The 12,323-nt window shown below is 43.6% G+C and overlaps 1 protein-coding gene across 1 annotated transcript in view; it reads left to right on the top strand.

Moving 5' to 3' along the window:
- TAF1B (TATA-box binding protein associated factor, RNA polymerase I subunit B) overlaps positions 1-7,874 on the top strand; it is a 67,925-nt gene extending 60,051 nt beyond the window's left edge. Inside the window, 3 exon segments of the mRNA XM_004745779.3 lie at positions 287-357; positions 1,124-1,346; positions 7,422-7,874. Of these exon segments, the coding sequence (XP_004745836.2) occupies positions 287-357; positions 1,124-1,346; positions 7,422-7,623 (496 nt within the window). The 3' untranslated portion in view covers positions 7,624-7,874.
- Positions 7,875-12,323: the final 4,449 nt, after the last annotated feature.

The raw sequence follows: 12,323 nt of genomic DNA, 5'->3' as shown, positions 1-12,323 counted from the left end.
TTACAGTGAGAGAAACCATTTCTACATTTTTGTATAATATCTTCTTCGGGACCTTGTGACATCTGGAAGTCTTTGGGGACGAGCACATCATTCTGTTGGCCAGCCGTCCCCTTCAGAGCTCCTTGCTTGCATCTGGGACGTAAGACCTGTCAGTGGGTCGTTCTAAGGCTGAGCCCTTACACGGAGTATTAGGAATTGAAGATGTTGCTTCAGAGAAACGTCTCTGAAATGTGTCTAGGTCCATTTCATCTCCATCCTGCTCCAAATGTTTTTCTGCCTCATACAGATACGTGTGGAAAAGCGAAAAGCCACTCTACCACTCGTCCATTGACAGAGCAGTGGTATATAAAAGAAGAGGTAAGTTGCATTTTCTCTTAACGCCATTTAGTTATATTGTTGTAGAAAAGCTAAATATCTTGACTTCCTGAAAAGTGAGTGTCTCAGGGCACCTGACCGGCTCAGTCTAGGGAGCCTGCGACTCTGGATCTCGGGGTTGTATTTCGAGCCCCATGTCAGGTGCAGAGATTACTTAAATAAATTTAAAAGTGTTTAAGGGATTATTTTACTTCTTCGAGTGTTCCGGTGCCCATCCAAAGAAATAATCGTCCTCCGTTAAGAAACCTCCAGAGGAATCTGTTTCAGGAACATTGTACTCTTTAAAACAGAACTTAAGTTCCCACCAAAATCTGAAATCATCCTGTATTTCTATGACTTTCAGAACTCTTTCTGTGGAGAATTGCCTATAAGGTGTCTTGTTCATTCTTTTTTTTTAATTGTAAAAATACGTAAGATTTACCATTTAACTTTTTTTCCCCTTTGCTGATTTTATTTTTTTAATTTAATTTAATTTAATTGTTTTCAGTGGTCCAAGATTCGTTGTTTATGCACCACACCCAGTGCTCCGTGCAGTACGTGCCCTCCTTAGTCCCCGCCACTTCAACCTTTTTTAGGTCGTTCCCCAGTTCTCCTCAGCTGCTTTCCTCTCCCCCGTGTTCCCCACTTCCGTTCTCCTGGTGCATTTGTCCAACTCAGAAACCAGCGTGGTACATTGCTAACAAGTAAACCCATCTGTGGTTTACTTTAGTTTTTATTTTATTCCTTTCCTTGTTCCCTCCATTTCCAGAAATGGTGGTGAGTCTACAAAAACAGTTTAGCGCACTGACTGATTCAGCACCAACTGTTGAAAAAAAAAGTCCTTCAAGTTTTCAGTTCAACTGGACTGAAGGAGACTCTGCAGGAACCTGTTTCCATGGCCATAGCCTCCAGGGGATCCTGAAGAAGAAAGGCCAGTCACTGACAATCAAGAATTCACTCTATTGGCTTAGTACCCAGAAATTCTGTAGAAGGTATGTGATGCTTTCAGAAATATGGGATAAAAAAGTCATGAAATCTCTAGTTTGGCCTGAAGTAGTATTCTTTCCTAATTTCAAAAAGTCACATAAAATTACAGTTGACTGTATAAGAACTGGATAGGTTGGGACGCCTGGGTGGCTCAGTTGGTTGGACGACTGCCTTCGGCTCAGGTCATGATCCCGGAGTCCCGGGATCGAGTCCCGCATCGGGCTCCCAGCTCCACGGGGAGTCTGCTTCTCCCTCTTACCTTCTCCTTGCTCATGTTCTCTCTCACTGTCTCTCTCTCAAATAAATAAATAAAATCTTTAAAAAAAAAAAAAAAGAACTGGATAGGTTATTTGTTAGAAGACGTTGGGCTCACAATCAAGAAAATTGGAATTACACGTTGTGTCTTGTTCAAGAGTTTTAGGGATAGAAGTGTTAGCTGACCTTACTGTGGTAATCACTATATGACACACGTTGCACACTTTAAATCTAACAGATGTTATGTCCATAGTATCCTGATAAAGCTGAAAAAGGTTTTAGACTTTAAGGACTTTTTTCATCGTGCCTTTAAAATTTTTTTTTTAAGATTTTATTTACTTATTTGACAGATCACAAGTAGGCAAAGAGGCAGGCAGAGGTTAAGGGGGGAGGGAAGCAGGCTCCCCGCTGAGCAGAGAGCCTGATGCGGGGCTCGATTCCAGACCCCAGGATCATGACCTGAGCAGAAGGCAGAGGCTTAACCCACTGAGCCACCCAGGCGCCCCATGTGCCTTTTTAATTTTATACTAATTTCATTGTATACTAATCTCAGTCTTTATCCCTAGAACCTGTTCACACAGCAGGTTCCCGTAGTGAGGAGGCCGGGCTGTGAACCAGGCCTTTGTCTGCTCTGCTGCTTGCGCCTTGTGGGCAAGTCATTTACCGTCTGGGGCAGCCAGTTGTCCCCTCACGAAGCAGCGTGCGCAGACAAGCTTGGGGCAGCTCGTAGCTTTAGGTTTTCCCCATGGCACAGCCGCGTGTCCTGCTGGTCTTTCTCCTCTCGGAACCTCCGGTGGCTCCCACCTCACACAGAGTAGGGTTAAAAAACCCTACGGAGCCTACAGGCCCCTGCAGTTCTCTGACCTTCCCTGCTTGCCACCTCGCCCCACGTTCTGCCTCGTTCACGCGGGCCTCCTTCGCTGTTCCTAGAACTTGCCAAGCACACGGGCCTTTGCACGTGTTGTGCCTCTCGCCTAGAATGCTCTTCCTCCTCGTGGCCACACGACCCGCTCCTGCCGGGTTTTCTTGCATCTCATGCACCGTCCTGTCCTGTCCGGAACAGCAGGGACTCTCCCTCCCCTTCACACACACACCTCGCCGCTCCCTATCCGCCCCCCGCCCAGCCTCTGTTTTACTTCTTACGGCTCTTGTCAGTGTGGAATAGATGAGTATATATTTGTTTTGCTTATTCGTCTGCCCCTCCACACACACACCAGAATAGAGTAGAAGATCCTTGAGTGCCGGGCCTGGACTTTTAGTTAATGAAAAATCCCAGAGGCTCGAACAGGGCCTCGCACATAGTAGGTGCTCACTGGTTACCGTGTCGAATGAATGCACGGGAAATCGAGAATGAGGATTCAGTGAGATTGTGGCGTCTTTCACGTAGTAAATCTCAGTCCATGATAACTGCGATCATTACTCTGACTGAAACTGATTTTCTCTTGAAGACTCTCTTCTTGAGAATCAAAAGCTAAGTAGAATGTAGAAAATACAATAGGAGAGAACAAAATGAAGTTATCTGAATGAAAATTTCCTACTTAACAAAAGTTCAGGGGCGCCTGGGTGGCTCAGTGGGTTAAGCCGCTGCCTTCGGCTCAGGTCATGATCTCAGGGTCCTGGGATCGAGTCCCACATCGGGCTCTCTGCTCAGCAGGGTGCCTGCTTCCTCCTCTCTCTCTGCCTGCCTCTCTGCCTACTTGTGATCTCTCTCTGTCAAATAAATAAAATCTTTAAAAAAAAAAAAAAAAAACAAAAACAAAAACAAAAGTTCAGCTGCGTCTAGAATGACCGCAGAGTGGCACGGTCCCAGCAGCAACAAGGAAAGGCCAGAATCCAAACCCCAGGCTCCGCTCCACGTCTGAGGGGGACACACGTTCCTGCGCAGTGGTCAGCGCAGTGGCTTTTTCCGATGTTAAGATTTGATCAAAAGGAAGAGAAATGGTGGTAGTCCTGGCCGGTGAGGGGCACCGGCATGAGACCAGTAAGCTGGGAGGTAGTGTTGTGGCGCCTTCTGTCTCTCATGCTTGTGGAATTGGTCCTCGGTTAGCTGGGGGGAGCTCGTACCTTTATGCTTTTCCCATGGGGCAATCAGTGGATTTCTAGATCTTTCTAAATCTTCACGGATATAATACAGTCATAGTTACATAATACAGTTAGTCACAAATAGACCTTGTAGAGTGAGAGATGAAACAGCTGGGATTTTTTTTTCTCTGCATGAACTGTAAGACTGAAAATGACAACCTGTAGACAAAGCCTCAGTGACACCATGACTTTATGCACCATGACTTTCTGTCCACCTTGCCTGTTTAGACCATAGCCTAGAACTACAGAGTATGCCAAAAAGGCTTCCACCAACCAGTAAAAATGTCACAAAGTCCTTGACTAGAGCTAATGCACTTTTCTCAGAAAACCCCTTAGCCCCTCACTCAGGCGGCTCGCTCTGCCTTCGGGTGTGTTTCCGTCAGGCTGAGTGGTCTGCCTTCCAAACTCCTAATCATCAAACAAGTCGGAGGGAGCCTCAGAGGTGCTCTGCTGATAGTCATCTCGACAGCAGACATTAGTGCCCTGCCGTGACGAACCAGAGAGGAGCCAGCAGCAGCAGCAGCAGCAGCCGGTCTGGAGCTCATTCACGACACTGGGCAGTGGCTCCACCTAACAAACCGAGCCCGGGGGGGCCTCAGTTGTCCCGCGGCGTGACCCACAGTGCCGTGTGCATTCTCTTTGGGTTTGTGTTTCCTAGCTGCATTTTCTAATATTTTTACAGTAAAACTGAACAACTTATAATAATATAATTACACCTTATGTTTTTATACTAATTTCATTTCATCCTAATTTATACTATGCGCTTATAATTTATGCTAATAACATGTAACTTGGTTTTCAAAGATGTCCGTACAAAATAAATGTAGTGTTTTGATGCTTACAAGAGCAGACCTTCAGGTGTGCAGAGAATTGTGTTACACAGAAGGTCTCCTGTCTGAGGGTTCGAGAGATAAAGGTTGTACAGTAGAATACTTGCGAGAGCACTCAGGCTGTGAGGACTAAGCAGAGAAAGGCTGTAAGAGCACTTCAGACACGAAGAGGTCATTTATGCTTCTTATCTGAGGCAGAACGGGCAGTCCCCGTGAATGTAAATGCTTCCCTAATGTTCCGCGTGCGTGTTGAAGTGCGCTTCTGGAGGAGGCCTGTCACGGACCGGTCTAAAGATCTGTCGTGGGCCCTGACTCATCAAGTGTCTGTCCCCGGCCTCCCTGAAAGGGGCAGGTGGCTCTGCGCTCCTTCCCCAAGAAGAGGGACAGCCGAGGTCCTTCAGGTTGCCATCCACAGAAAATGGAGAGGCTTTGGATGCCCTCTGCCCCCAAACACACACAGATTTGTTTGGGTCCCACAAAAATTTGATTTGAATTTGAAAATTTTTATTTTAACTAATATTTTAAACTAGAGTTTAAAAAAAAAAAACAGTACTCAAATATGTATGTCGTATGCCAAATTTGAACATCTTTCAGACCACCAAAACTTGAACTTGTTTTGGCAGATTCATTTAATTTTGCAGGCGTACCGACTTGAGAGACTATTTTTGCATAGGTTCGAACTTCTCACAAGGAAGTTCTCATAAGGAAATTCAGATGTACCTTACACCCTTCTTTTAAATATAAACCTGTGCTTATCCCTTCCCATAAAATTATTTGTATAAACATATTCTTACAGCATCCATTTGCCACATTCATTTCTTTCCCGGTCAGAGCTCAAGGAACATCTCTTGGCTCATATGCTACTTACAGCAAAATACTTGGCAGTCACACATTATTGTACGTTCTGTTTGGTTTTGTGGCTTATAACTCTAGGATAGTTCTCTGAATCTGTGGTAAAGAATGTAATCCTTATAAAGGATTGTTAGTGATTCGACTTAAAAGTCCTTATGGGAACAAATAATTTATAAACCTTTTCTTATCTTTCTTGTGTAGAAAAAGAGCTTCCCTAAGTAAGAGAAATGATATTTTTTTACCCTTTTTGTTACGTGGTTTGTCTGGAAGACTCTCTCACGGTAGCTGAAATTGAAAAGAAAATTGCCACCTCTTGGTGGCAAGAGGCCAACCGAGTTTGTGAGAGTTTCCTGTGAATGGCTTATACTTGATTTCTGTTAAACCAATCAATGAGTAGCTGAGCCTTTTAAATGTCCTGTTAGTGAATATGGCAGGGTTTTGGCTTTATTACAGATTATTAAAGTAGTAAGATTTTAAATGAAAACAAATCAATTTTAAAGGAGTATTGCGGAGGCGAACATTTTTGAGCCCTTACCGTGTTCTGACCTTTGGATTAAGTGCTTAATATATATTTTCATTCGATACTTTTGTTCACTCTTTGAGGTAGGCAGTGTTATTTTTTCCCATTTTGTGGGTTAGAGAACCAAAGCTAGTTATCCATAGAAACAGCTATGGAGACCGAGTTTTGTGGTGCACACATAAACTTTCTTTCAGGAACTTAGGACCATATATGTTATATAAATCCAATATCTAAAATTTGTTTACCTATTTTTTAAAGCCTTTTTCTATGGAAAATTTCAAGTATATTCAAAATTACAGAGAATAGGGCCGCCTGGGTGACTCAGTCGGTTAAGCAGCTGCCTTTGGCTCGGGTCATGATCCCAGGGTCCCCCATCGGGCTCCCTGCTCAGTGGAGAGCCTGCTTCTCCCTCTCCCTCTGCCTGCCACTCTGCGTACATGTGCTCTCTCGCTTTCTCTCTCTCTCTCTCTCTCTCAAATAAATAAATAAATAAATCTTTAAAAAAGTAGAATAGTATAATGAACCCCCCGTACCTGCCATTCAGCCTTAACAATTGTCAACGTGACTAGTCTTGGCTTCGCCCCTGCCGACTCACTCCTCCACCCCGCCCCCAGATTATTTGGAAGCATATCTCAGATGTCATAATATTTTTAAAAGCAAAACCATAATAAACATCGATCAGACATTAAAAAGCTAATAGTAATTCCTTTATATTACCAAATATGCAGTCAGTGTTTAGATTTTTCCATTTGCTATGAAATTTTTAATATAATTCAATCCAAATAAGGCCCATACATTGCAGGTAGCTAAGATATCCCTTAAGTGTTTTGGTTGGGAAATTCCCCTTTAATGTCTTTTTTTCTGTCCCCTTGCAGGGAAAAAATTACTTGTTGAATAATCCAGGTCTTTTGTCCTATACAATTTCCCATAGTCTGCATTTTGCTGATTATGACCTGTGATACCATTTAACATGTTTCTCTGTCCCCTGGATTGCCTGTGCCTGGTCTAGTTAGAGATGGAGTGTTAGAGATCCGTAATTAGAGATTTGGTGGTAGTTGGAGACTTGACCTTCTACTTTTAAGATAAGTGGAATTGCTTTGTAAACTCTTCTTTCTGTGATAGGTACAAGATTGTAGGCTACATTATCAAGTCTGGTGTCTTATTTTGGGTGGGATTAGGGATTATTTATTTTCTTTTGTTTTAAAACTATGCCCAGAATCTCTGCTTGTGTGCTGTTGTTTGCTCTGGGCACGGTAAAAAGAAGCAGCACATCTGGAATGGAAGGACTTCTGGGCAAGGAGTCGTGAGCGCTTGCTCGAGACCGTCTGTTACCCTGGCATGGTAGCTTCCCAGGCATGGTGCTAGCGTGTTTCCTTTCTAAAATTGCTATGCCATATTGCTCCACGTTTCCTTCCAACTCTGAGTACTGTTGTCAGTCTGACCATATGTACATGCCAACTGGGGGTAATGTTTCAGGGATAGATGCATACATTTTAAATAGTCATTTGAAGATAACATCTTCCTTTATCTGCCCTTTCTAGCTATTGTAAACATGTGACAACCTATGAAGAATCAAATTTTTCGCTGAGCTATCAGTTCGTAATAAATCTCTTCTCCTTCTTGCTGAGAATAAAGGCCTCTTCTCTCCATGAAGAAGTGAGCTTAATTGAAAAGAGACTTTTTAAAAGAAAATACAGTAAAACGAAAAAAAAATCAAGATCCAGGAAACGGAGAAAATATTGAGAAAAATGAAATATTTTTATAGTGTGAAATATTTTATAGTGATGACGATGTCAAACTATAATATTCCAGAGAATTATGGGAAATAGAATTTTATTATATATCTACACATACTTAGATTCATATATATGTAATAAATCGCTTATAAAAATGTGTGTTGGAAAATAAGTGAATTGTGTTTGAATTTATTTTTTAAATTATGAATATTCTTTGAGAAGATTAAAACAATAAGTTTCATAAGTGGTATCCAGAAATTTGAATTCTTTGTATTTTAAAGCCAAATTTGCTTTATTTCTTTTTTCTTTTTCTTCTTAAAAGCTAAATTTGCTTTTAACTAGATCACTTCCTTACTCTTTATTCCCCAAAGGAAATCCCAGATGCATCAGAGATCTTAAACACCATCATCTCTTACATACACATATATTGCTTAGAAGAAAACAAGTATGGCTGCTTGGATGATCTTGGAATAGGGAAGGACTTTCTAAGCATGCCCCAAAACCAGAAGCCGAAAGGGAAAAATTGGTAATGTGACTACAAAGTCACAGGCAAATAGCAAGTAGGAAAATATATTTGTAGCATAGGACAGACAAAGGAATAATTTTTCAATGAATCAATAGCTCTTGCAAAGCAATAGGAAAAAGACAAGCTGGGCAAGGACTCTGGAAAGATAGCGTGCTGAAAAAAAGAAATACAAAGATCAACCCCAAAAATGATACAAATTAAAATAGATTACCAAAGATATATAAAGGTTTATAATATCCGGTAAGGATATTATAAAACCAGGCGTTCTTGTTCACAGTTGATTCATGCAACAAACACTGAGCAAGTGAGCTCCAGGAATATTCTAGGCACTGGAGACACGGCAGAAAACAAGGGCCCTGCCTTTGAGGATCTTCTCACTGGGTGGGGGCAGAGAGTAAACAAGTGGACCGGAGTTGGGCTAATGAGGTGCAAACAAAGAAAAAGCAAGGTGAGGGTGTCAGGTGGACCCTTTTAGGAAAGGTGATTGAGGAAGGACATGATCAAGGTCATGATCCCAGAGTCCTGGGATCGAGTCCCACATCGGGCTCTCTGCTCAGCGGGGAGCCTGCTTCCTCCTCTCTCTCTCTCTCTGTCTGCCTCTCTGCCTACTTGTGATCTCTCTGTCAAATAAATAAAATCTTAAAAAAAAAAAAGAATGGTGTGATCTGGGGCGCCTGGGGGCTCAGCTGGTTCAGCGTCTGCCTTCGGCTCAGGTCATGATCCCAGGGTGCTGGAATAGAGCCCCACGTCGGGCTCCCTGCTCAGCCGGAAGCCTGCTTCGTCCTCTCCCTCTCTGCTGATCCCCCTGCTTGTGTTCTCTCGCTCTGTCAAATAAAATCTTAAAGAAAAGAAAAAACACAAAGAATGGTGTGATCAGACGCGTGTCATAAAAGGAGCACGTGCTCTGTGGTGAACAGATTGCAGGGGGAAGTGGGCAGAGGTAGCGCCCACAACAGAGGCTGCTGTTTGATTTGGGCAAGAGGCGGTGTGCCCTGCAGAGGTGGTGATGGAAGTGCTAGGAAGGGATTAGATCCCAGAGACAGTTTACGTATGAAATAATAAGGATTTGGTGATGGGTCGGTTGTAGGGGTGAGAAATCAAAATGCCCTGATTTTTGCCCCCTGTACCATTTATTAAGATGGGCAGCTTTAATTTCCCCCATTCACCCTGTTTGGGAGGGATGTATCCTGGGTTGGCCATAGGGGAACCCAAGATTGAATGGATGAGACTGACAGCAGCGTAATCCCATATACTTCCACCTGGGAGAGGATGCAGCACACTCGCAGGGCCCACGGGGTCACACTCGGGAACAGAGAATAAGGGACAGGGAGGCAGGCTTTGTCCTATCGGAGGGATGGAGTGACCCCTGGTTCCTGCAGGAGCGTATAATTGACTTATTTGAATAATCCCATGGGCAGGCAGGAACTCCTCTGATCTTCTTAATAAGGTGCCTTCGGCTAGGGAGCCCTCTCCATGGGAGCCGAGTGGGGAGAGGAAGTCAAGTTAGGCCACTTCGGGGCCCTCACAGTTTCACCAGATGCCAAGGCCACACATGGTACCAGGCCTTGATTTTAGGCAGTCCACTACAGGGGAACTCAGAAGAGTGGGTATTGGGAAATCAGTGTTGTTTGGGCATATTGAGTTTGAGATCCCTGTTAGTCACTGGAGAGACCTCAAAATCTGAAGTTGGAGGGGCAGGGGTCAGGGCTACTGTAAATATCAGAAACATCAGAAAATAAGCACTATTTAAAAACTGTGAGGCCAGATGGGATCTCCTAGAGGGTTTGCATAGATAGAAGAGATGTCTGTGAATGCTGTTCCCGCTTCAGCAAGTTCCCTCTACTGGATTGCAGAGTGGTTTGTTTTTTTTTAAATCAGAAATTAATGTTGGTTTTGTTTTGTTTTGTTTTGTTTGTCAGATGCTTTTCTTGCATTTGTGAGATGATGGTATGTTTTTTTCTTTTTTAGCCAATTAATATGGCATTTACAATATGGTTAATACGAAATTCAGTTGAGTTTCAAATGCTAAACCAGCTTTGCCTTCCTAGGATAAACCCCACTTGGTCATGATCTATCATCCTTTTTACATATTATTGAATTTGATTTGCTGAAATGTTAAGATTTTTTGTATCTATGTTCATAAGAAATGTAGCTTTCTTTCCTCCATTACCAGCAGGAAGATTTGTGGACACTTCCGTAAATATAATTCAATAAAAATGTCTTGATTATCTATCACAGTGAGGTTCTCAAAATGTGATCCTTGACCCAACAACATTGACACCCCCTGAAAACTTAACTAGAAATGGAAAATTCCAGGCCTTATCACTGACCTGCCAATTTAGAAACTCAGCATGGAGCCCAACAATGTGGAGAATCTCCCTCCCGGAGATTCTGCTGCACACCCACTAATGTGAGAACCACTGTTGGTTCTATCACATAACCGTCACGTTCAAAAACAAATGACACAGAGTGGGAAGTAAGGAATGCTTTTAGGCTGCAATTAACAGACTCCCCTCCAACTACTAAACCAGAAGTATTTTGTGGGGTTTTTTTACATAACAAAAGTTCTGGAAGTAAGTCATACCAGCTTTGGTTCAGTGGCCCAACTGTTCTTGCTTTGCCGTTCCCAGCACATTGGCCTCTAGTTCTCAGCTTGCTTCCTCATGGTCACAAGATGGATGCTGCGATTCCATACAAATGAATCCTGGTAGAAGGAGGGAACTATGACTAAACATTTTCCCAAGAGTGTCTAGAGAAAACCTTTTCTAGAAGCTCCCCGGTAGAGCTTCCTTTACATTGCATTGGCCAAATCTGCACCATCACTGGCAAAGGGGAATAGGATTACGATGACTGCTTTAGACTATCCTGATGCATTCCTACCTTCCCTAGGATTAAGGGTCTTTCTCTACTATTTGAGCAAACTTACGGTACTATTAGCAGGGAAAGGCGGAGTTGGGCGGGGGCTGTCTGTTGATAGGCAATGAACAATGTCTGCGTATGTGGTCTCTCCTTTCTAGTTCAAAGTCTCAACATCTCATATGTGCAAAATATGACACTGTGGTATTATGAGCAAAACAATTTCTAACATCTGCTGATCGTTTGCTACCAGGGCATTTGGTTAGAAACTTTCCAACTACTGGCATCCAGATTTGCTCTATCTTTTTTTTTTTTTTTTTTAAGATTTTTAAAATTTACTTGTCAGAGAGAGAGGGAAAGCCCAGGCAGGGAGAGCAGCAAGCAGAGGGAGAATAAATATTTAGCAAAATGAAAGTTGAAATCCCTATGAAGGCTGTTCCTCTCAACCAGTCTCCTTCCTAGATGGCCTTGGGTTCAAGGGTGAGATGGAGGAAGAGCCCCAACCCTATATGTGTCCTCTAGGTCCTTGCCAGGCTCTGATGCACGTGGTCGTGGGTGCTGATCGCTCTGCTCGGCTCCCACTGGCTGGGGTTGTCCACAGGAACGCAGGTGCTCAGCTCCACCGGCGCCCCCATACTCGGACTGCGAGAATGAATGACGGTGTCCCTGGGCCACCTCCACTCTCTGGGTGCCGTTTCTCCTTTGCTGCAGTCCCCCACCCTGGCCCCATGGGCACAGGGCATCCAGTGGGTGGTCTCCTCAAGGTCTGTCTCTGCCTGGACACTTGCCTCAGCTCTATCTAAACTAGAAAGGTGCCCAATGATGCAATAAGGCAGAAGTAGGCTGATGCCACGATGGTGCACGGATCGAGCCCCGGAGGAGCACAGAGGGGGAGGTGAGGGCGCAGGTGGAAGGGCCACATGGCAGAGCCGGGCTCTTGGGAGCTGTGCCCAGGTCCCGGGCTGTCCCTGTGTGGAGCAGGAAGCGAATTCTTAATCTCCTTTCAGGGGAAGAAATAATTTATTGCTTCCCCTGAAAGGAGTAAAAATTCGCTATTTTGCCACTAGAGTGACTTGTAATCTTTGCGGATTTGGGTGGAATCGCTTTTATGAACAAAACTTATTTTATGTTTTTTTTAAATTAAATTCCTTACCACTGCAGTGAAATTACAGATTAGGGGACCACCCTAAAAGGAAATAAAACCAAGTAATATTTCACATGGTCTCAGCTCCCGTAACTATTGTAATCGTATGAAGGCAGATCCTTCCAAGGCGGGGAGGGGTGAGAGCAGAATGCCATCACTTCTAGAAAATGCCATCACTTCT

This window comes from Mustela putorius, unplaced genomic scaffold (genome assembly GCF_011764305.1).
Source record: "Mustela putorius furo isolate JIRA1106 unplaced genomic scaffold, ASM1176430v1.1 tig00000813_pilon_pilon_pilon, whole genome shotgun sequence".
In the NCBI taxonomy this organism is placed as follows: domain Eukaryota; kingdom Metazoa; phylum Chordata; class Mammalia; order Carnivora; family Mustelidae; genus Mustela; species Mustela putorius.
The sequence above is the reverse complement of the archived record's forward strand: the minus strand, read 5'-3'. Positions and strand labels throughout refer to the sequence as shown.